Source organism: Felis catus, chromosome B2 (assembly GCF_018350175.1).
Source record: "Felis catus isolate Fca126 chromosome B2, F.catus_Fca126_mat1.0, whole genome shotgun sequence".
NCBI classification, from domain to species: domain Eukaryota; kingdom Metazoa; phylum Chordata; class Mammalia; order Carnivora; family Felidae; genus Felis; species Felis catus.
This window is the reverse complement of record NC_058372.1, coordinates 120,614,352-120,639,274: the sequence shown is the minus strand read 5'-3', so window position 1 is coordinate 120,639,274 and position 24,923 is coordinate 120,614,352. Positions and strand designations below refer to the sequence as shown.

Here is a 24,923-nt window from a genome sequence, read left to right as displayed (position 1 = left end):
AGAACTGAAAACGCAGGAGACAAAGAATCCATAGCTTCTTTAGAAGGCAGGCAAGAAAACAGACTATTACAAATATTTAGCGTTGTTGGCAGGCTCCAAGGAAGATCGCCTATATTGGAGGATCTCATCTATAAAATCTTCCTGAAAGAGATAATACCGAAGCAGAATCCTGAAGGAGTTGCCTGGGCAAAGAGGTGTATGTGCGAGACACAGGGGGATCACACGCGGAGGCCAGTATACTCGCTGGTGTGGTCTGGAGAGGATATGAGGATTGAGACAGGAGTGCCAAGCAGAAGGCAGAGAACAGTCAGGAAGGGGCTCGTCCTTCTTGGTAAAGAGTTTGGAGTTGGTGCTAAAGGCAGTGGGGCATGTTTAGGGGCACCTGGGCGGTTCAGTCGGTTGGGCATCTGACCACAGCTCAGGTCACGATCTCACGGCTCGTGGGTTCGAGCCCCGAGTCGGGCTCTGTGCTGACAGCTCGGAGCCTGGAGCCTGCTTCAGAGTCTGTGTCTCCCCCTCTCTCTGTGCCTCCCATGCTCATGCTCTGTCTCTCAAAAATAAACATTAAAAATTCAAAAAATGAACATGAAAAAATAAAGTAACCGAACAGGAGGGAAGAGTTACCGATTTTTGAAGGAGGACTCTGGCCAAATACAGAGAATGGAAGTGGAGGGGCAGCTGAGTGAGGGAGACCGATGGGAGTGTGTTGACGAAACCAGACAGAAAACTATGGGGCTGGTTGGCGTGTCGGGATGGAACCAGACAACTTAGACCTGGATTGGAAAAGATGGTCAAGGGAAAGGAGCAAATCTCCCTCAAGCTTAGAGAACTAACCCCATACACAATGGTGACATGTGCCCTCGTAAGACCAGGAGAAGGAGGAGCAGGTTTGGGGGGCAGGAGCCCGGCGGGGCTCAGGGACAACCCTGAACTCAGTCTGTACGGACTGTCTGTGAGGTGCCTCTGGGACATGCAAATGGACCAAGGGAGCGGAGAGACCGGTGTCGGTCGGAAGATGGTCCTCAACACATCAGTGCATAGGGATGTAAGTGGGGGCTGATCCACATTTCGTGGAGCCTAAGCTTTTGAGGGGCCCTGTCGAAGGAAAAAAAAAATACAAATTATGAATGTGAAATTAGGTGTGACTATGTAGGTCTTGGAAGAGGCTGTGCAGGGAGGGACCCTGGGGCTTGTGTGTCATTGGCTTCATGGTAAGTCCGTCCACCGTGTGCGTAAGCACTTTTTAACTACCCATTTATTAGCTGGGGGTGTGAAATTCCTTTAAAACATTAAGGTTTGTTAAAATTCTCGTGAACAACACTACAGAATTGAGGCAGGGAGAAAGCAGTTAGGAATTAACTTTTTAAGTCTAACTTGGAAGTGGAAGGAACGTTCTGGATGAGCTAAGGTTAAGAAACTTTCAGATCTATTTTTCACACGGGGCTGTCAGAATGTATCCAATTGCAAACCAAATAAAAATTTGAGGACAAACCCTCAGAAGAGCCAATCTTTCTATCTAATAGACCTCCAGAATAAGACATTCCCTAGCAGTATCTGATTTGGCTGTCTAAAACGCAACAAAACTTACTCATTCAGCGTCAGGGTGGGGAAGGAATCCGTCTAAATCAGTAAAGCCTGGATTATGAAAGGTTTTCGAAAGAATCACATTTCTGTTACTTTTGAGTCACGCAAGGTATTCACACTTAAATCCGAACCTCAAGTGATAAACGGCAGAGTAAGAGGAATCCAGAAGCCAAAGCACCGTGAACCCTCGACAAGACGACACGGGTACCAGGTGTTGGAGGCCAAAAATAGATGCGAGCTCTGATGCGGAGAATTATAAGAGAGGAGGTGGCAAACCAATCCTGCACGTGAAATTCACAGCAGCAGTGAAGGCATCTCCTAGGGTGTGTGGTGTGCGGAAACCCAGTACGGAGGGCGGAAAGAGTTGCTCTGGGAACCCTTGGCTAACTGCTGTTTATCTAGTAGTAGAGAGCCTGTGGTTCATCTGAGCTCGAAGAAGCAGGTTGGCAAAGGCTTTTCAAATGAAAATGTAAGCAGCCCGAATTGTGCAGACTGGCCAAAGTCTGTACATTAGACAAGGTTCCCTGGAGGGGTTAGAGTGGGAGAGAACCAAAGCCTAAGAGACTCTTAAAAAATGAGAACAGAGGGCTGATGGGGGGTGGGAGGGTGGGGAGGGTAGGTGACGGCTATGAAAGAGGGCATCCTTTGGGATGAGCACTGGGTGTTGTATGGAAACCAATTTGACAATAAATTTCATATATTTAAAAAAAAAAAAGGTTCCCTGGAGGGAAATGTCGGCGACAAAAATAAAAAGATAAAATACATAATGGTTCTCCAACCGGCTAAGTAAATGCGGGGCAGCAGAAAGCCCAGGGAGCTCGCTTGGACGCGGAAGCTTAAGGGAGCTTAGAGATTGCGGAAGGACGCTGCTATATCAAGCAAGTCTTTGCAAATTTAGGAGTCTATGAAACAAGTGAATCATTTTTTGCCACCATGGAAAGAGATAGTCCTGACATGTATCTCCCGATGACTTCCTAAGGAGTAAGAAAGGAAGCCATTTATAATGTCAAATTAACTTCGAAGTTGAGCCTGCATACCGCGCTTAGCACTTCTCTTTCTTCATCTCCGGAGTTCGGGGCTTGTGCTTCCATCTCCGCGAGGCTGAGAAAACATTCTCCCAAGGTTGTTAAGTTTCTTATAAAATAAGCAGTGACTCAGCTGAGAGGTCGGACAAGATTTCAGCAAGAATGTAATTTGAAAGGATTTTGTTTTGAACTTCTGCCCTGCCAGCCACAAACTCCAAATGGGATGTTTGCCATATTTGCTATTTCAGCTGTGACTTTGATGCTTTTCCTCAGTTTAAGCGGGAACAAATGGAGAAAATTAACAAGCTAACGTTTTGGAAATATTTTGGCTCTGAGACTTAGGTTATTTTCCGCTTCCAGCAGGTCATTGCTTCATTCATTCACCCAAATTCACTGATTTGATAAATATTTCCTGAGCATCTAATACGTGCCAGGCACTGTTCTAGGTGCTACGGCAACATTACTCAACAAGCAAAAAGGCCGTATTAAAACATGACAATAAGAGAGCCTCCTAATCAGGGCCTAGGTTTTTTGGTTTTGTTTTTTTTTTAAAGTTTATTTATTTTGAGAGAGAAGTGAGCGAGTGTGGGGGAGGGGCAGAGAGAGAGGGAGAGAGAGAATCCCAAGCAAGTCTCCCTGTTGTCAGTGTGGAGCCCAATACGGGGCTCGATCTCACGAACCTCAACCTCATGACCTGAGCCAAAATCAAGAGTCAAGAGTCAGATGCTCAACCTACTGAGCCACCCAGGTGCCCCAGGGGGCTATTTTTGATCAGCTGATCCGAGAAGGTTATTCTGAGAGGCAACATTTAAGATAAAATCTATGTGATAATAAAAGAGCCAACCAAGATAGGGCGAAGGAGAATTCGGGCAGAGAGAACAGCGCAAAGGCTAATCCGAAACGCACTTGACCTGCTCCAGGAACAGCAGGAAGCCCAGGAAGCTGAAATCTGTGTGAGATTAGTCAGAAAGTCGGTAGAGACGAGCGTACAGAGCTCTGCAGGCCCAGCGAGTTTGGATTTCATTCTAAGTACAATAGGAAGCCACTAAAATATTTTAAGCAGGGAGTGACATGATCTGATTTACATTTTGAGGTGTGCCAAGTAAGCCTCTGCAGTCGCACAGCGGAGCGTGGCTGAGAAAGCACACAAGCGCGGTGTTGGGTTTTTCTCGTTTCGAATCACGATCATTGACCTCAAATGGCCCTCAGTGCTTGCTGCCTGGCGATCGCACGTGTCCCTGGTCCATTAACTGCTTGTCTCCTAGACAACTGCTCCATACTGCCTTCTCTGTCTGGAAACCTCCCTTCTTCCTTAGCCCTGTTCACTCCCACTGACGGCCTTGCCCCTCTGACTTTACTGAGAAAAATGGACACTTCCATAACCTGGCACACCAACCCGCACGCGTTTGTATCCAAATGCGCCACCATCCCTCTGGGTTTTCTCTGTTAGCCTCAGCATTCCTGTTTGAGGCCAATCACTTCATGTTCTCCCCCCATGCCTTTTCCAGGACATTCTCTGACAGTTCTCTCTGCTCACCCATGCATCATGCCCATTTTACCTCTCCCTTTATCTCAAATGCTCACCAGCAGGGAAACCCTGTGCAATTTTTCCCCATCTGAAAAAAAAAAAATGGCCTTGATTCCACTTTTCTCTTTGGCTTTTGCTGTTTTTCTGCTACCATTTATAGCAAATTCTAGCATATTCATTGTCAGTTCCTCTTTTCCCATTCTCTTATGAACCTGCTCCAGTAAGACTTTTATGGCCACCGTTCTACAGAAATTGCTGTTTTTAGCATCCCAGTTACCCCTACAATGCTAAAGCCAGTGGTCAATTCTCCTTCCTCATCTTAATGGCTAGCGTGGTGACCATTCCCAGAATTGGACCGAGGTGAGCATGCCCTTCTTCCTGAAATAGTTGGCTTCACTGCCTTCGAGGACCACCCTCCCCTCCTGGTTGTCTCCTGTCAGCATCCTCTACTGGTTCCGTTGTATCTTCCCACTATTTTAAAGTTTTTGTGCCCTAAGGTTTATTTCTTAGAGAACTTCTTTATCAGCCTCACTGGCTAATTGATCTCAGCTAAAGTTATTGAATGAATGAATGAATGAATGAATGAATGAATGAATTGGATATAAGAGTAAGGCAATGAAGTAGTCAGGATGACACCTAAATGTTTAGCTTGAGAAACTACGTGGATGGTAAAATAGGGTAGCCACAAGGAGGACTAGGTTTCCGGGATGGAGAGAGTCCAGAGTACTATTCTCGATATATTCATTTTGAGATGACCATTAGGCATCAGGGAGATATATTATTAGCCAGCTGTGCAATATATAATAAGTCTGAAAGACACTCAGGGACAGGGTCAGATTGGGCTGCTATGTAGTTTGTAGATGGCATTTAAATTGTGGAACCGGATGAAATCTAGTCAAAGAGCTGAGAGAAGGGAAGGAAGTCCAGAACCAAGCCCTAGGTTAATCCGACATTTAGAGATCCAACAGAGGAGACGGAGTATCCAAAAAGACTGAAAAGGAGCTGATAGTGAGTTTGGGGGAAAGCCAGGAGACCACGGGATCACTGAAGCCAAAAAAAAAAAAAAAGTGTTCTAGGAAGATGGGACCAGATGGTGCCAAAAGCTGCTGAGAGGTCAAGTACAAAGAGTAAGGTGACCGCATGCTTGTCAGGCACAGTCTCAGTGGAGTGACAGGATGGAAGGTTTGAGGCTTGAGATGGGACAGAAGTTCACGAAGTGAGGGAATCAGCTACAGCCCTTCTGTCATTTTGCTCGGAAGGGGAGCAAACAGGATGGTCGTATCACGGACTGTCATTACCCCTCGCCCTGTGACCCCTCTGCGTCCCAGCTCACTTTCCCAAGCACCAGCACCGCAACAAATCCACGCCACACCAGGGCCTGGAATCCACTGAGTAGCCATCGGCTTCCCCTGCTCAGACTTCATGGACCACCACCACTCCTTTTTCCCTGCCTTCGCTTCCTCCATCATTTCGGGAAAACCCAACTCTGATGAAACCATTTATTATGTTATCCCTGCACCCAAGGGGCGCAGCATGGCTGAAGAAGACACACAACCGTGTTGACAAGACTGATTTTAGATTTATGAACACAAATCTCCAGTAGGTCTTCGGGCGAGTCCTACAACGCACGTTGCCCAGAGAGTTGACTTCCCTCCTCTCCAAGAGGATTACCTTACACTCTATACTCTTTCCTCAAGCCTTGAGTACCCTTCCCACTTCCTCTCTGCCGACGATCTTGCCTTTTCAGTTCGCTGACAAAAGAGAAATAGAGAGACCAACTCATCCTGCATGCCATCCACTAAAGTACCTACATCTATGCCCATGTCCATCTATGCCAGCTCTTCCCTTTATGCGCTGAGTGCAACTTCCCCCTTCTGGGAGGTTATCATCACACACACACACGCACACGCACACACACACACACACACACACACAGCTGCAGTATTTACCGTCATAAACAATATACCTCCCTAGACTTCAAGTTCCCTCCAGGAACCCACCCCTTCCCTGCCTACTTTTCAGTTCTCAAGTACAGTAAAACCTTATATGGCGAGTGACTTGTTCTGCGAGAGTTGTGCAAGACAAGCAAACATTTCTAATACATTTTAACTTGATATCCAAGCGATGTCTTGCAATACGAGTAGTACGTGACACCGAATGTCACGTGATCACAACTGAGCCAATGGTTCTTGAAATTCGCACTGATATGCAAGTGCTTTGTATTACAAGCACGTTCTGGAACGAATTATGCTCGCCAACCAAGGTTTTACTGTACTCTGTATTGTCTTTGTGTCCTCACCTTCCATTCTTTCTTGAACTTACTCCACTCAGACTTGCTCATGTTCTTACTCCGAAGGCTACTTAGGACTTCCAAGTTATCAAACATGGGGACAGTTCTCAGTCCCCGTTACTCGACTTCCCAGAAGCACTTGCCCAGCTCCTCATGCTCCCTATCTGCAAACACTTGTTTTCACTTGTCTTCTGGAATACCACTCTTTCCTGATTTTCCTCCTACCTCATTAGTCACTTCGTGGTCTCCTTTGCTTCCTCCCTCTCCCCCTCCTCCTGTATACCTTTAAAAACAGTAGTGCCCAAGGGGCACCCGGGTGGCTCAGTCGGTTGAGCGTCCAACTTCGGGCTCAGGTTATGAACTCACGAACTGTGAGTTTGAGCCCCACATCAGGCTCCGTGCTGACAGCTCAGAGCCCGGAGCCTGCTTCAGACTCTGTGTCCCCCTCTCTCTCAAAAATAAAGATTAGAAAAAATAAAAAATAAAAAACCCAGTAGTGCCCAGGACTCAGTCCTTAGATCTATACCTACGTCTACTTCTTAGACCTATCCCTAAGGCATTATAAGCCATCCAAAAAGTGAGGACTCCCAAATGTCTTCTATCTCCAGGTTTTGACCTTTTACCTGACTTTCAAATTTCCAAATCTAACTGCTTACTTAACATCTTTGGTTGGAATGTCTAATAGGCGTCTCTAGCTTGACATGACCTACACAGAACTCTTGGTTCTCAGACCCCCTCACCCAAATGCACACACCCTCCTCCATAAGCCTTCTGCCTGGGGGTAGTGGGGAGGGGCTCCTCAGGCCAGACGCTTAGGATTCATCCACGATAATCACTGTGCTCCACATCTATACTGTCACTAGGTCTCGTTAAATCTGTCGGCATGACATACATGAATCTGACACTTTGAGCCAGTACCATTCGGAGTTCCTGGACTACACTAACCTCCACACTGGTCTTCCAGCCCTGGCCCTCTACAGTCTGCCCTCCATGGGGCAGTCAGCCTGATCTTTTACAAATGTCATTCCTCAGCTCAAAATGCTATGGTGCAAATTACATTTCAGATAAAATGCAAGCTTCTCACTGTGGCTGCCACCTACCTCCCCGACCCCGTCTTGTCGTTCGTGTACTCACCATGCTCTGATCTTTCTGAAAACACAGTGCTTCTAATGCTTCACATGGTTACCTTCTCGTTACAGTTTCTGATCACATGTCACCTCTTGGGAGCGATGCCAGCGGGATACAGTCGCCTCTCTCCCAACTATTTTCCTTCTTTTTTTTCTTTCCGTTTACTTTTCTCATTTGCACTTTCACTACTTGAAATCAGGTGCTTATGTGCCTGCCTCCTTTATTAAAATGTAAGCTCCTTGAAAGCAGGACTCTATATCCACGCTATCTTCAGTACCTAGCGTAGTACTAGGTGCACAGTAGCCACTTAACTGGCTAAATTACAGGAAAAGATCTTTGAAAGAGGAGGTTCAAAGGTGGCTTTTTTTTTTCTTTTAACCATTATTTTTTAATGTAGATTTTGGAGAGAGAGAAGGGGGGAGGGGCAGAGACAGAGGATCTAAAGCAGGCTCTGCGCTGACAGGAGAGAGCCTGATGCAGGGCTTGAACTCACGACCCGTGAGATGGCGACCTGAGCCGAAGTCGGATGCTCGATTGACTGAGCCACCCAGGCATCCCTTTGTTTCACTTTTAAATGAACGTAAAATACTAGGGCATATTTTTATGGGAAATAATCCCATCATGGGAATAATCCTGTAGGAAAAGAAATTATTAATGCCGGAGCAAGGGGATAATGCAGAAGGCAGACAACGTAGATATACAAACAGGCATGTTAATTGGGTTCGAGAAGTGGAGACAAAATAGGATCTGGGACGTTATCGCCATTAGTTCTGTGTAATACTGTCCTTGGACTCTGCTGGTAGGAATGCCTTGATTGTGTTCGGAGAAGTCACCCCCCCCATTTTACCCTTTGCATGAAATCGACCCAAGTTCTGTGGGGTACTGAATGTCAGGATACGTCAGGGCTTTACAATGAAAATGTCTTTTTTGCTTAGCTAACACATGAGAGGCCCGGGGTGGTTTAAAAAAAAAAAAAAAGCCTGCACCCTTCCCCCCCTACCCCGGTACTATAAATTAAGAACGACATTTTCATTCGTGCCTCTTTCTCTTTCAGGAACTTTGTGAAAAACAACATTTGTTTTATGAGTCATCATCAAGAGGAATTAGTGCCAAAACAGCTTCAAAAAAGAAAACCCCCAAGAGCAGCTCTTGGAGTGTAAAAAGCGGTGTGGTAGGGGACGAGCAAGGTGGCTTTCTCCGGAGACCTAATGGCCTCAGACCTTCCAAGTGTTGACAAATTAGAAGGGTGTCTTTGTACCAACACCTATTGGCCACCCCCATGTTTTCTTAGGGTCACGGAGCTAGTTTTAGAGGGACCCCCTGAAATGATAAGGACAACCTTTCATGTCCACCTGTCAAAGCGTAAATGGGGTGCAAGATCCCAAGTGATCTCTTACTCTGAGTAGGATACTAGGTGAAAAATACTGGCTGGTTCAATACTTCCCACCCTTTTCACATAGCAGCCTTTGAAAAACTATGAACTAGTAATGCGATCAACTTCTGCCTTAAGGTATGTACGTACGGAGGCCAGTCGCAGCTTTATTATCCGGACACATAAGTGGCCGGGACACGAGCTTACAGGGTTTTTTTTTTGCCCACTATGACAGTACTTACACTGGGTCTTCTGTAAAAAAGAACAGGACACAACGTGGACAATTGCACCTATGTTTTAGATTAGGATAGGATCCTGGCTAGGATTTCAGTGATAATTCCTAATTATATTTCAACAAGTACAAAGATTATGCAGCTCATTCTATGAATTATGAACAACAGTGTAATGCAAAATACCCCTTTATAAATTTTATGTATTATCACATATTAAAAGAAACAATTCTGCCATAGTTAAGAAAAACAGACACTTTTCCATCCATTTAAAAAAATATATATGAATAGAAAAGGCAATTTCCAAATCCTGGGACCATATATACTTAGTAGTAGCTGTTAGTAAAACATCAGAAAAGGAGTCAGGCCATTAGGTTATTTATCCAAATCTCTATAATCAATTAGGTTTGAGTTACGCAGTCAAGCTTATAAAACTCTCTCCTTGTAAGGCTTTCATGACTTAATAGCGATCCATAGTTTCCCGCAATTCTTTGCACTCCTCAGGAATATCACTACCTCGGGTCATGGCATACTGGCTAGAATTGATGCTGACTTTCAGATGACTGCAGACATAGGACATCAGGACAACTCCTTCCCTATGTTCTTCTCTATGATGAAACAGAGGTCACCAGCTATACCAGAAGCTTGAGTTTTTACCACAACAATGAATTGCTTTCCTCTGCATTTCTCCAGTTGAATATTAGGACTTGGTGGGGCATTTTACCAATTTGGATATGACGACAGAGAACCTACAATAAAGAATCTTGACCCACTTCAGGAGTAACCCATTAAGTGACTATTATAAGCTATGGGAGGCACACAAAGACTTAAGGCACGAATAACCTAACTTGAAAAAGAGTAACCAATTACGTTTGACCTGAAGAAAAGAGAATCCTAAGAGCCAAAACCCTTCGTTATTTAGGTTGGGATTTTCCTACTGGGCCCAAACAAACTGTCCCAGTTTGACAGAAGGGTATATGACCTAGTCATTTCCCTACAACAAAATGGAAAGACTACAAATCTGTATAATAGGGAAACTGTCCTAGCAGAGACTCAGGAGAATGACTAAAAGTCCTGATTCTGAAACGAATTACATAATGAAAATTGGCAGGGAAAGTTATGAGGAAGGGAGACTTGAGACCTTCCTTCTACCACAGCATATTTCCTATGCAAGTTAGAGCATGTGTTGGGTGGTTGTGTTTTTTTTTTTTTTTTGGAAAAAGGAAGTGTGTTCTAGAGGATCAATTTAAGAAATTTATTATGAATCTTCAGTGGAATTAGATGCTGAGATTTTTTTTTAATCAAGACAGGGAATTGATACAAATTTGTTTTCTTTGCCAAGCGTCCCAGATTGTGAGATATTTAACAAAACTGTTACATGTTCCCTTCAAAGTCTGAGCACTATGTATACATTAGCAATTTGTTTTAGCCACTCATCATAAATGGGTAGGAAATTGTTCATAAACTTAGGTGGTTTATCACTGGTGATTTCAACTTCGGTATCTTAAACACTCTTACACGTTTCTTTTATTACCCTGAGTCCGTGACTAAATAATTCTGTCTTCGAACCAACTTTTACCCAACATGTCCCCAATCAGAGCTTTTTTTGGTTTTCAAAAATAAAAAAGGGGGAATACTTACAATGTGTATGTATATATTCACAGTTTTTATTTATCAAAAAATTTACAGCACTTGTGAAGAGCCAGCAGAAGACCTCAGACACGCTCATTCTTCCCAGCTTTGTTAAGTTTAGTGGGTCAGCCAGGACATTTTGCCAGGTGACGCTCACACAGCAGCCCTGAAACCTAAACTGGTTAGATTGTCTTTCTTCCTCTTTTCTGAGAAAGCGTTTTGATGCGCTACTGATCTACCCACTTTTCAAGTCACTCGAATGCTGAAAATATTACAACACCTGGATCCGCACATTGGCCATATAATCATGTCCCCCCCCCCCTTTCCTACATTTCTTTTTGGGGGGAACGTTACAAAACAGGTCACTTGTTACTGTTAATTAAAGCTAAGTGGAAAATCTCGATTTTTAAAATAGTCTGCCCGGAACCTGTAACTTCTTCACGGAATGGTATCCTCTGTATTTTATGAGGTCTACCTATCCTATTGGCTCTTAACGTGAAGCAAATAAACACGATGTAAAAAAAAAAAAGAGAGAGAGAGAGAGAGAGAGAGAGAGAGAAAGAGAGAGGGCACACGGAAGTTTGAAAATCAGAAGTCTTTCACAAGAAAGAAAATATAGAAGTTAGCCTTTGTCCCCCCCCCCCCCCCACCGCCATTAAGAGAGGCACAGTAGGGAAAGGCATCGAGAGGAAAGAAGATAAAAATAAATCTAAAATAACGTGTGTTGTTCAGTGCAGGACGTAAGTGAGGTTTGGGAGACTTTATGAGATGGTGAGGAAAATGGACTCGAATATGGAGGTTAGGACGCGGCCATTTCTCATGAAGCTTTCAAAACGTTTTGGAAATTCAGGTTTTAGTGGCGGATTGTGTTGGAATACTGTCTCTAGTAGGTTTCTACTGAGAAGCCAATTGCACTCTCCACTCAACTTCACTTCGCGTTGAAATTACTGTTGGTTCTACCGAATTCCTCACCCCAGGGGTGGAGCACAACTGCAGCCTGATCCGCACGCCACCATCCCAGGGCTCACGCGGGTGAGCCAGAGAGCCAGTGTTTCACACATGCACATTTATTGTCATTTTAAGAGGAGCAATCCCAGATCCTGGATAGGCAGTCACTCTTCAGCTCCATTAAATAAGACACAGCAAGGGGAAAGACATGTCTTGCAAAATGGCTTTCAAGTTCAAGTTGAACTATATTATAATTATACTGTGGCACAGAGGCAGCTTGTGGGCACTTCTTGTTAAAACAGCACAACGTATCAACTTCTGACAAGACTCTTGGTATAGCCTCGAACACCAACCCCGGATTACTACTTTCCTACAACTAGAGTTGAGTCTTACCAGAATCACAGAAGTACATACGAGGTGCAACCCATCACAGCTTCTTTCTCACATCCATCTCATAGGTAAGAGGTTTTGCTTTTTAAAACTACAATTCTGTAACTTTTAAAAGATATTTAACATTTTCTATCATATTAAATTAGCAACATAAAACATTATGCTTAATCTATAAAGTTCTACTCCGGTTCATTCCCTAGAATTTATACACATATTTTTATTTCTAATCTGCAAGAAAAAAATTGCCTATTTGATATTTGGTAACAGAGCATTAAAAGATACTATACACACGTGGCATATATATATTTACAAAATACACTTCAAAAAGAAGCCAACACACTTTTAGCAAAAGTCTAAGCTTGCATAGATCAAAAAGAAAAAAGAATTGTGAATACAATTTTTGTTAAAATAGAAAATGGGGAATAAAAGTTACAGAATGGATATGAAGAGAGATCTTTTCCAAACTTTTATTTGTGCACATTCAATTGAAAAAGATAACTTTTACAGGTTCTTTGGTGCCCATATTCAGCATACAAAAATGTAAAAGACTATTCACAAATAAAACACATTAGCTCAAACTGGAAAAAACTAATGACAACAACAGAACAATTTAAGGTAGTGCACACTGTGACAGCTCTGCTTTCGGGGACATGAGAATTACTGCGAAAATAAATAGAATGTCCTTTTGTAAAAGCAGCAATGTCATGTCTTGTAAACTTCCTTTTTATATTACAGCAAGGTCTGAAATAAAATCCAAAGGGCCTGGAGCTTACACTGTAGCCGTGAATGAATAAAAGAGTCTATTTCCTCAATTACTGTTGGTCCAGTTTTCCTTTTGTTTTGAGTCCAATGTGCAGCAGGTTTTAAAAGGTGCTCAGTTAGGGATTCTAACCAATTAAGCGATGAATTATAAAATTTCTTTCCTGCTTTCAAACACAAACGGGTAAATCTGTTCCACAGCAGTAGCAACAGCCTTTACGTTGGGCCCTGTACCAAACACAACAGAGAGAGGAAGGGGTGAGAAGAGCGCCAGGAACGCGGATTTCCCAGAACTGAAAATATATGGGGCTGTTTTTAAAAAGATCTACACTTTACATAGTCAGACGGTCACAGCAAAAACCAAGAGAATAAAATTCTCTCTGAACAGTTCGAGGCAATCTGAAACACCAATGACGTGATTCGTCTTGTTTTCGGGCCCCAGGGTGAAGACAGTGTACATAAAAACCACACACAGACTGCCGTGAAGGAGAATAAGAAGCGATGTGAGATACTGATTAAAGGAAGGAATGATAAACGGGAGTAGACATTTTGGGCACTAGCCTTTTGGTCGCTGTAGTCTGGCTTTGGTTAGGCCGCCTCTGACGCTCACAGGAGTGCTGAGGAACCCAGTGAAGTACAACAAGCCTGCTTCCAAAGTTCTGGGAAATCAGAGGGCTGTGACTAGCTAACTGGTCTAAAACGCCCCGCAGATTAGTACTCACTACCCACCCCCACGTGTATTACTAACCTGGCCATTCATCCTCACAGTTCACTCAGTAAATAGGGGCGCGCGCGCACGCGCACACACACACACACACACACACACACACACACACACACGGGAATGAGGTAACGCTACATATGAATTAATCCATATAAGGCTAGGAATAACTAGTTTTTAAAAAATTTAATATTCCACTTGAATAGATAAAAGGAAACATAAAAAAAGACCAAATATTTTCATAAAACATTTTAATAAAAATGGTTTCACTAACGTACGCTTAACTCTTTTGAAAGATCTTAAAAACACACATATTGTACCCACTGTGAACTCTCTGAAGGTACTGACCACATGCTATCATCAGGGTCTGCTCTTTCCTGATTCCTCTCCCTTCCCCCACATAGGATAGTGCTTTGCCTATGGGAACCACTCAGTATCTGTTCACTGAATTGTTAACATTTCATAGGATGTTCCAGATGTAAATATATAACGCATACTAATCAACCTAACTGTCTTCAGTTTGTGATGTTGTTTAGTTACCTATTAACTCAAATGTAGATTTTACCTATGCATCATAAACTCTACACTTAATGGGGACTTCTCAACAGATTTTGGGGCTCTGCCAGAGGCCTAGGCTCCAAAATGTAGGAAGAGGCAGTTGAAAGAAGACAAGAAAGAACATGGATTTGTTCCCCCACACTCCATTTTAAGATTTCGGCATGACTCTGGCAGTAGGTTTTAAAAGTCTCCAAGGAAGATGTGAAAACCCATAGAATCAGTCAAAACTAAAACTTACTTGTTCAGAGTCTAAAGGTGTTGGTAACGTGTATTTTCTCTTAAGGACTAAAGGAATAAAAAGAAAAATTCAAGGACACCAAAGAAATTTTCCTGAATCCAATTTAGTCAAAGGTTGGGCCTAACTCTCAAGTGATGTCTCCGTACAATTTATACACACAGTACTTTTAAAAACCATCCTGTGTGCTAATGTGATCCTTTGACATCTATGCCTTGTCTTTGAAACCACCCCTTTCAAATACTTAGGACTCAGAAGATACATAACAAAATACACATAAGACGTGATAAATAGGCACCAGTGATACAGGAGTATTTTGCTTAGGTAAAACCTCTATGAAGTTTATGAAGTGGATTTCTCTTAGGGTGCCTGTGTGGCTCAGTGGGTTAAGCGTCTGACTCTTGATTTTGGCTTAGGTCATGGATCTACAGCTACGTGGAATAATACGAATGAATCTCACTAGATAATAATGAATGAAAGAACACTGACCCAAAACAGTATGTATAAGACTTAAAACTAGTAGAAAAAGCAGGCAAAACGAAACTACAGTTTTAAAAGTCAGGAGACTGGTTCCCTTTGTAGGGCAGAAGTGACTGAAGGGGGACAATGAGACAATATTTATATTTGGATATAAGCACTTCATTCAAACCATAATTGGCCATACGCCTGCTTTCAGTATCATAAAATACCTGTTACTGTGATACTTCCCGTTGAAAAAATCTGTAACGTAGCTCTTAGAGATTTTATCCGATAGCACACAGCAGGATGAAGTTCAGGTTCATAACTGTACAAAAAAAAAAAAAAACCACAATTAATATAAATATTTATAGGCTGACAAACAATTACAAATTTGGTAAGTTGTCCTGATTCTTCAAAGACCTACCTGGCATGAGGTCTATTGTTCTTTGTGAATTCTGGCAAACGGATTTCAAATGGCATGTTACACACCGCCAAAACGTTAACGACCTTAAAATCTGTAAATATTACCTTCAGGAGAGAAGTACAACTCAATGAATTATTTTGCAACAAAAAAATTCCTCATCAGAAAATAGAAATTGTTCATCAGGGGAACTATAAGTAACTCTTTCAATCCTTAAAAGTAAGAACAAACTAGAAAGAAAAACAACACCTGACAAACTGATTTAGTTTTCGGTGACTTCTTACTACCATACAGGTGACCCTTGAACAATGCAGGGATTAGTGCCCCTGCCAGTCAAAATTCCACGCATAACTTCTGACTCCTCAAACTCAACTACTAATAGCCTACGATTGACTGGAAGCCTTACCCATAACATAAACAGTCGATTAACACATGTTTTGTATACATATTATATACTGTATTCTTACAATAAAGCTAGAGAAAAGAAAATGTTATTAAGAAAGTCATAAGGAAGAGAGAATACATATATGGCACTGTAATAGATTTATCAAAAAATATCTGTACATAAGTGGATCCGCACAGTTCAAACCTGTGTTGTTCAAGGGCCCACTGTAATTAAAGAAAAAGGTCAAAAACTTCATCAAAAAATTAAATAAAACTTGAGAGATTTGCAAGATTAAAACATCTGGGTCTTTTGAATCTTATCTTGTATTTTTTTAAACTTTAAGTGGGATATTTAATCTGCTGGGACAGGAGAAAGAATAGTGATTATAAAAATTAAAGCAGAGTTATCCTTCTCAAGAGTCAAAATGGAAGTTGCCACTTAAATAAGTAAATACTGAGTATACGCTGAGTCAATACTGAGTACTGCGTGTACACTGAGCTCTGAAAGGTCAGACTTTTGCTTATAGGAGTAAGGTAAAATGACCTTTCTGCGAGTTTAGTTAGACGTTTTCTTCCGGGAGGGTAGAGTGAGAAAATGGTGTTTTTAACTGGGATTTTTCTCGACACGTCTAATGTTATACTAAGACAAGGTCCAAGGCTGAAAAGTAACTTCAGCCACTCCTACCAATAACTTGGATGGAGCAGTTTATTATCTTTTGAAACGTTCCCAGTAAAACCACAATTCTGGGTTAACTATCTTCCATCGGAGTACGTGCACAAGGCAGCTGATGAAAGTCACTACGCTGTCCAAAGTGGCCCCACCATCAGTCACGACTCTCAATACTGCCACTTTTCTTAGGCACCAACCCTCCCCCTCTCCCACCATCAGTACCCCGGCGCCTTTCTAGTATCTTCCACCTCGGGGAAGACTGAGGAAGACACAGAGAAACTCAACTTCCCACAACTGCTCATTTGAATTCCACACAGCCTGGGCCCATCTCTTCAGGGACCACAGCACATCTTTATTTTTCTTTCGTTGACTCATCATTTGCAAGTGACACAACAAGTCCATACTACATAGCAATTTTACCAAATGTATGCCTCCATAAAATGGTATTTGATAAAGTTAACCTCCCAGTGATGGTCACTTTACAAGTAAGAGCCCACCAACCAGTATGCACTTTCTGTGGACTAAACTGTGGATCTAACACAGCAGGCCAATCTTACAATGTCCGTTTTCAAACACTGTGCATTTTGTTTTGGACTTATGCTATTTTTTTTTAAATGTTTATTTTTGAGAGGGCGCAAGTCGGGGAGGGGCAGGAGACAGAGGATCTGAAGCGGGCTCTACACTGACAGCAGAGAGCACAATGTGAGGCTCAAACTCATCAGCCACGAGCTGAGCCGAAGTCAAGAGCCGGACGCCCAACCGACTGAGCCACCCAGGTGCCCCAGGATTCATGTCATTTTTAATACAGCTGATTGATTTTACAAAATGCAGCCTTTTCTGAGTTCTTATACACAGGTGTATACTTAGTATTAGTTATTCATGTGAATCCTTTTCAACTTACACCAGCAAATGCTGTTATTTCTCAAGCACAGATTCAGTCAGTTCTGCATATTTTTAAATAATCACAATTTCCTGTTATAATGGTAACGCTGTCACTAACCATAAAATGTAGGAACACGGTTTACTCTTAGCCACAAAATGTATAGATCTAGGCAAGTTCCATTCTAATATCTTTTTTCTTCTTTATAATTTATGTGATAGCTATCTATAAATACAAACAAATGCGCTTCAACTTTTTGAACGTAGGGCCCTACTCCCTACTCATCATCCTGACAAACTACTCTTGAGGTCATCAAAAACATGACTTGGTGTGTGCGTGTGAGGAGTGAACAACCTGAAGAGCTGAAAAGGCAGGTCACGTGTAAGGTAACAAGCGTCCCTGAGAAAGGGGGGCAGTGAAAAAGCCAGGATCCTTGCAAGGACTCACGTGGGTAAGCTCACTGCGTAATTTTTGTACTGAAGGACGGTAAGAAAAAGGCCAATCGTGAGGAAGTTTTTGTGTGATTTCTTCCGTCTATTAAATTAAAAAGTTTACCTTTACAAACTAAATCCTTCCATATTTGCGGTTCGGATGTTTTTTTTGAAAACATTACCTGAAAACCTAGTTTCTGCAGACTGCGGGCTAAACGTCTGGCACCAAATTTTGCTTCTTCTTCACTACGGTTTTAAGGAAACGAAAAGATTATCAGTCACACAGGAAATAAACTTTATACTGACAAACATGACAAACGACACACATGATTTTAAGTCCAGGAAAACGTCCTCCCCTTGTACAAAGGAAACATTAAAAGTCCAAGGAAAGTTTACCTTGTTGCTCCAGTGCAAATAATTTTTCCTGAGGACCAAATTGTAGCTGTGATTCTAGGTTTTCTAAGCTTCATTAATACTTTCTGCAAAAAACAACACACACACACACACAAAACCCAAAACCTGATTACACATTAAATATTAATTTTCACTTACGGTGCTGCTCTACGTGGCCATTTTAATACAAGTTGACTACTCGACGCTTACCCACGCCTGAAATAAATAACTGTTCTCCAAATCATCCATTCGGAAATCGAGCTCCATACCGAACACAAAGAACATATTCATCCAAAAGGACATTCAATTAATCAAAAATACAAGGTCTGCATAAACCTCTTACTATATACTTGAAATCAATACGCCACGAGTCTGTACACTTTCCAACTCTCATTCCCCGCTGGTTACATAACTGGAATTTGCGATTCGCAATCCACATAAATGGATCCTTAAACATGCCAAACCTGTTCACACCTCAGGGGTTTTGCAGTAATTGTTACTGTCATCCGGAATGTTCTTCCCTCAATATTCTCACTTCATTCAAGTCTCTCACCAGATGTCAGAGAGGCCTTCCCTGACCACTCCATCAATGCACCCGTCCCTTTGTCGCTCCCCACCTCCTACCTTGCTTTATTCTGCTTCATGGTACTCATCGCTACTTTCTGTACCTTACAGTTGAGATGCCTACTACATGTTCAAGTTCAATACACAAATCTTGAATGCAGGGGAAACGGTGGAGCTGGAGATGTAATTTTAGATTCTTTAGATATGAGAGCCATTTAAAGCTGTGGGTTTGAATGAAATTATCTACAGAATGAGCATAAGTCGGTCAAGGACGAAGGTCCAAGAGAACAAATTTAAGTTTTCATTGTAGTTTTTCATTTATGGAAATATTAATTATATGCCCATTGTGCATAGGAGAAGTAAATGTATACTGATTACGATAGCATATGAATCAGACGTTTCTCCTTCAAACTTCCGTTGGCATTTTGAGTTTTGCCCTTTCTCTGTCAAATACCGTATTACCCACCTATTATCAAAGCTATTAAATCTGGAAGGATAAAATTTCCCAAAGAGTCAAAATAAAATCTGAACTAAAAGATAGTATAAAATTTCACACACAAGTGGCTGGGAAACACTAAACTGAGTTTATTCTGCACTTAAGTGCCTTTCACCACCTGCTTACCATCAACTCAGCCTTTTCAGTTCATCTTCCTAGGAAAAATGACTTCCCTGTCCCATGGCACACACAAGATCCAAAGCAGCACGAGGCCTTTTACTCGCTAACCTTCTCCAGCGGACATATTCCTTCCTTTATTTAGGTGACGATGGCATTGCTGATGAACTTGAAAATCTTTAATTGTGTCACTATTAAGTTTTAATTGAATTCAATTCCCCTTAACTTAGTTTGTAGTACTAAGAACTAATAATTTACTGAGGTATACTGGCACCTAATTTTTAGAGCTTGGAGCCTTCATATACATTCATAATTTTCATAATAAATGTATAAGATACACATCTCAACATCATGTGGTTTACAAAATCCAATGAACACGTATTGTCACTTCTAATGTTAATCTTCAATAAGGTTAAAGGCAAGTTATCAATGCTTTTATTTTAAAGAGTAGAGGTCTAACAAAAACTAAAATTGAAAGTATCCAGGTTAGGATATGAATCATATTATTTTCAGCAATGTGTTACTAAGAATACCAACTATTTTATTTTAGCTAAATAAAGAGGGGTATGACAACATACTACAAAAATCACAACATATGTATTAGGACCTCATTCGTATCATGCATCATTCATGCAACTAAAAAATTATATTTGAATTAAGTATATACCACTGTACAGATGTCCCCTTCTTCAGTTAAAAGAAATTAAGAGAAAAAAATGTCTAGTAGCCTGTGAATTCTTTGCTAAGACTTCGAGATGTGTATATGCAAAAGTTGGCACTTCATGGGAGCGGGGGGGGGGGGCTTCTACAGGGCTCCATATTGTACTGAGTACAGCCGGCACTTGGTAAGGTGCTCTTAAACTATCGGTAAGTGAATATATTTTAGTATATCATTTATAGCACTACAAAACCAGTCTATGTAGCCCACACGCCAAAATTTAGATACTTACTCCAACATCACGCTTATAAATTACATTTGCTCCCTCCAAAGCAATCTTCCTTAAGTTCAAATGGCATCTTGTTCTAAAAACACAGACTACATTTGTAATTAGAATGTCCAATGCAACATCACTGTCTGCATCCATTGGGGTAGTTTAAAAACTGAGCTTCCCACCACGAAGATCACATCCTGAGAAAGAAAACAAAATAAAGTAATTACACTTAAATATCCTGTTAATTTATTTTTCATAAATAGTCTTGAAAATTAAAATATAAGAAATGAATTACACTATTTAGTTTTCAAATGTGACTCAAACCAAATCACGTCCCTTCTTTTCCTCACTAAAAATGTCATTTTTAAAAAGATAACAAACATGTCGTACAGAATCTTTCAAAATCCGGACCTTTTATGCCTTACAATTAATAAGTAACATTTACGTGCCAGGAGCCTACCAGACTTGTCTCCTGCTACTTCCCTTTACAACCACTATGTTTCAGGTGTATCATAATTATGGCAATTCTCCAAACACACCAAGTTTAAGGGTGGGACTTTGTGGTCCCAATGTCCAATCATTAGTGGTACTGTAACCCGCCTCATACAACTTGCCAGGGGGAAAAGAAGGGTGACCTGTCTTTCCTCTGTTTTAGGTAACTGACTTACCTGTTTAAAGAAGCAGAAATATTAATTATAATATTAATAGATTTTTCTCATTTACCAGTCAGCCATTCATTATTCACTTACTGAATACCTTCTATGCACTGAGGACACCAGGAAAAAAATGAGTAAGGCAAAATCTTTTGTCATCAAGGAGCTCACGAGTCTATGAGTGTAGGAAGAAGCTCTCACAAATAGCACACCATTTTCGTCAGGATCACAGTCTTTCAAGGTCTGTATCCTTTTAAAACTATGATACGAGCATTTCTATAAATGAACCAACAAAAAAGAGCCCCAGTTTTTACCAGTAAGCATATGACCCATTTCCAGTTACAAAATTCTGACCAGGTTTCCACATCTTAAAAAACAAGTAATGGTAATTTAGTTCACCTAACCCACAAAGAGAATACCAGAAAACAGTAACAATACCATTGTAATGATCTTGGGGATCCCTTGCAGCTACAATATGATAAACTAGTATTCTTTATAAGGATTCAAATTATTGTATGACTAAAACAACGAAGATGCCAAGGGTCCCGATACAGAAAATTCAAGCTTGTTTTCCTGCCGTTTGGGATCTGACAGAACACAAGTCAGACCAGACCTGTGGCACCTCTCTACGATGATGGAGCCTTCAGTTCTGTGCACCACCTGTATCTCCGCTTCACCAATTTCTGACTTTTATGTTCCCTTCAATCTGCTTATCTCCTTGTTTTGTTGTTTTCTGTGTATCTCTAAGACAACTCAAATGATTTTTACGTACAAGGGATAGGGCAGGAGTAGCAGTGCACATACAAGTAGACGGATTACTAAAGAGGATGGAGGCAGTTATCAACACTGATCTTAAACAGCAGGATCAATATCCTGACTCCCCACACACCAGGTACGAGAACCTGAAAAAGGTATGCAATCTATCTGTGCCTCGGTTTTCTCATTTGTGGCATGGCATATAGTGTCCTACTAGAACGTGTTGTGGGGATTATACAGAGTGTATAAAAAGTACTTAGCATACATATTTGGCAATAATAACACAAAAATGACAGTTAATATGGATAAAATAATCAATAAGCAGAGATCTCTTACTACCATTTCCCATGATTATATTATAGCCCAGATGCTGAGCCATATAGACCTCACCAGGTTTTCTATTTTCCTGTAAAAACTATGAAATAACTGAGGTAAAGAGGCTCTTAGCTGCGTACCCCAACATCCGTTCCACCCTTCCTGCACAGTGAACAGAACCCAGGTGTTTGCGAGAAATAAAATAGTATCCATACTTTCAAGGCTCCCTGGGAACAGGTAGAGCCAAGGGGCCACACGATCCTGTCACGATTAACGAAATGTAAAATGAAATAGTTTTGTATCTTTTGCGAATTAAAGATTGCTTAGAGTGACCAGACTAAGCCAGCCAAGACCCCTTTGGCCTTCCTACCCTTCTTCACTTTTATTGCCTGGACTTTAGATGTAAGAATTGGGAGCTCAAGTAGCCATCTGATCATGAGACTATGAGATAAGGGCAGTGGAACAGTAAGACAGAGCAAGCCCGAGCCCCTAATCCAATGGAATTCCTTATTACCCCTGTACTTCCTAATTCCAGACTTGATGAAGGTGGGAGAAAAATCAATTTCCATCTCAAGGCCCTCACCTGCTGAATTTCTGTCATATGCAGCCAAGCCTAATCCTAACGGATGCACATCCCAAGAGACAGGCTACAGAAAGCACTACTTAAAAAGAAACTCGTATGAAGAAACTGTCAAATTTACTGTTTTACACAGATTTTGTTTTTTACATTAAAATAAATTAAAACAAATTAAGGCGAGAATACCAGGACAATATGTAGGGTAAAAATAAGTCAAGAAAGTAGGTATAAAGCAAATCTCGGTGACTGCAAAGAAGACTTGAAATTAATACAATTGTGCCTGTACTTTAGTAACTTAAACTCTAAAAATGAGATCATAGGCGTCGTTCATCCTAAGTTACTCAATGTTCATATTTTAGATGAATATAACCTGGCAAGCAGCCTCAGAAAACACTATTGCTTTAATACGTTTTAAATCAAGGACAGAATATGGAGTCAGTACTTAAAAAAGAATCAGGCGGGGCATCTGGGTGGCTCAGTCGGTTAAGCGGCCCACTTCGGCTCAGGTCATGATCTCGCGGTCCGTGAGTTTGAGCCCCGCGTCGGGCTCTGTGCTGACAGCTCAGAGCCTGGAGCCTGTTTCCGATTCTGTGTCTCCCTCTCTCTGCCCCTCCCCCGTTCATGCTCTGTCTCTCTCTGTCTCAAAAATAAATAAACGTTAAAAAAAAAAAATTAAAAAAAAAAAAGAGGCATCCTACACAAAAGACTCCACATTTCTGAAGCATTACAAACAAACAAAAAACCCACTTGCAGTCAATTTAGCTATCTTGTAAAACAAGAAAGCAGTGCTGGATATTAACAAAGATTCACCCCACAGCTAACATCATACTCAATGGTGAAAAGCTGAAAGTTTTTCCTCGGAGATCCGGAACAAGTCAAGAATGCCCACTCTCACCACTTGCATTCAACACAATATTGGAAATCCTAGCCAGAGCAGTTAGGCAAGAAAAAGACAATGCATCCAAATTGGAAAGGGAAAAAGTAAAATTGTCACTTTTTGTGGATGGCATGATTTTATACATAGAAAACCCTAAAGACTCCACCAAAAACACTTTTATAACTAATAAATGAATTCAGGAAAAGCTGCAAAGTACAAAATCAATATATAAAATCTGTTCTGTTTCTATATACTAACAACAAACTATCAGAAAGAGAAATTTTAAAAACTCAATTTATAATTGCATCAAAAAGAACAAAATACCTAGGAATAAATTTAAACAAGGAGATGAAAAACCTGTACACTGAAAACTGTAAGACACTGATGAAAGAAAATGAAAAACAAGTAAATGTATATTACATGCTCATCGATTGAAAGAATTAATAGTTAAAATGTCCATACCACTCAAAGCAATCTAGAGATTCAATGCGATCGCTATCAAAATCCCAATGGTATTTTTCACAGAAATAGAACAAACAATCCGAAAATTTCTATGGAACCACACAAGCAATCTTGAGAAAGAACAAAGCTGGACTCCGATTTCAAACTATATTACAAAGCTATAGTAATAGAGATCAGAACAGAATAGAGAGCTCAAAATAAACCCATGCACGTTCAGTCAACCGATGTATGAATAAGGAGGCAAGCACACACAATGGTGAACAGACAGTCTCTTCAAGAAGTGGTGCTGAGGAACCCGGGCAGCCACATTCAGAAGAATAAAACTACACTCCTATCTTACACCACACGTAAAAATAACACAAAATGGATTAAAGACTTGAATGTAAAACCTGGAACTATAAAACTAGAAGAAAACGGGTGGTAAGCTCCATGATACCACCAGTCTTCGCACTGAATTTCTGGATCCAACTTTAAAAGCAAAGGCAACAAAAGCAAAAACAAGCGAGCGATACATCAAACTAAAAAGCTTCTGCACAGCAAACAACATGAAAGGCAGCCTACTGAATGCGAGAAAATTGCTGCAAATCATATACTCAGTAAGATGTAAATATCCAGAAAATAAAAAGAACTCTTATAACTCAATAGCAAAAACAACAAACAATCTGATTAAAAAATGGGTAGAGGAACTGAAGAGACATTTTTCCAAAGAAGGCATACGGATAGCCAACAGGCACATGAAAAGATACTCAATCAACATCGCTAATCATCAGGGAAAAGCAACTCAAAACCACAATGAGAGATCACTGCACATGTGTTAGAATGGTTGTTAACAAAAAGACACACAATAACAGGCGCTGGTGAGGATGTGGAGAGAAGGGAAAACTTGTTCACTGTTGGTGGGAATGTAAACTGGTGCAGCTACTGTGGAAAACAGTATGGAGGTTCCTCAAAAAATTAAAAACGATCCAACAATTCCACTTTTGGACAGTCATCTGAAGAAAGGGGAAACATTAATTTGAAAAGATATATGCACCCCTACATTCATCACAGTATTATTTACAATAGCCAAGCTATGGAAGTAACCTAAATGTCCACTGATGGGTGAATGGATAAAAAAAGATGTGGCATATATACAA

The 24,923-nt window shown here is 41.1% G+C and overlaps 2 protein-coding genes across 14 annotated transcripts in view; one reads left to right on the top strand and one right to left on the bottom strand.

Annotated features, from left to right (window-relative positions):
• The window catches only part of SLC2A12 (solute carrier family 2 member 12), a 59,733-nt gene extending 48,933 nt beyond the window's left edge, over positions 1–10,800 (top strand). For both annotated transcript variants that reach the window (XM_019831260.3, XM_003986576.6), the window contains one exon: positions 8,610–10,800. In XM_019831260.3, the coding sequence (XP_019686819.1) occupies positions 8,610–8,715 (106 nt within the window). In that variant the 3' untranslated portion in view covers positions 8,716–10,800. The remainder of the gene's footprint in view (positions 1–8,609) is intronic.
• A 1,780-nt stretch (positions 10,801–12,580) lies between these two features.
• The window catches only part of TBPL1 (TATA-box binding protein like 1), a 36,034-nt gene continuing 23,691 nt past the window's right edge, over positions 12,581–24,923 (bottom strand). For 10 of the 12 annotated variants that reach the window (XM_045058082.1, XM_045058081.1, XM_045058079.1 and 7 more), the window contains 8 exons: positions 20,166–20,344; positions 18,042–18,124; positions 17,828–17,891; positions 15,284–15,387; positions 15,090–15,184; positions 14,404–14,450; positions 13,448–13,545; positions 12,581–13,114 (listed from right to left, as the gene is read on the bottom strand). In XM_045058082.1, the coding sequence (XP_044914017.1) occupies positions 13,057–13,114; positions 13,448–13,545; positions 14,404–14,450; positions 15,090–15,184; positions 15,284–15,387; positions 17,828–17,891; positions 18,042–18,124; positions 20,166–20,300 (684 nt within the window). In that variant the 5' untranslated portion in view covers positions 20,301–20,344 and the 3' untranslated portion in view covers positions 12,581–13,056. The remainder of the gene's footprint in view (positions 13,115–13,447; positions 13,546–14,403; positions 14,451–15,089; positions 15,185–15,283; positions 15,388–17,827; positions 17,892–18,041; positions 18,125–20,165; positions 20,345–24,923) is intronic. The other 2 variants (XM_045058084.1, XM_003986575.6) reach the window with 2 other exon arrangements.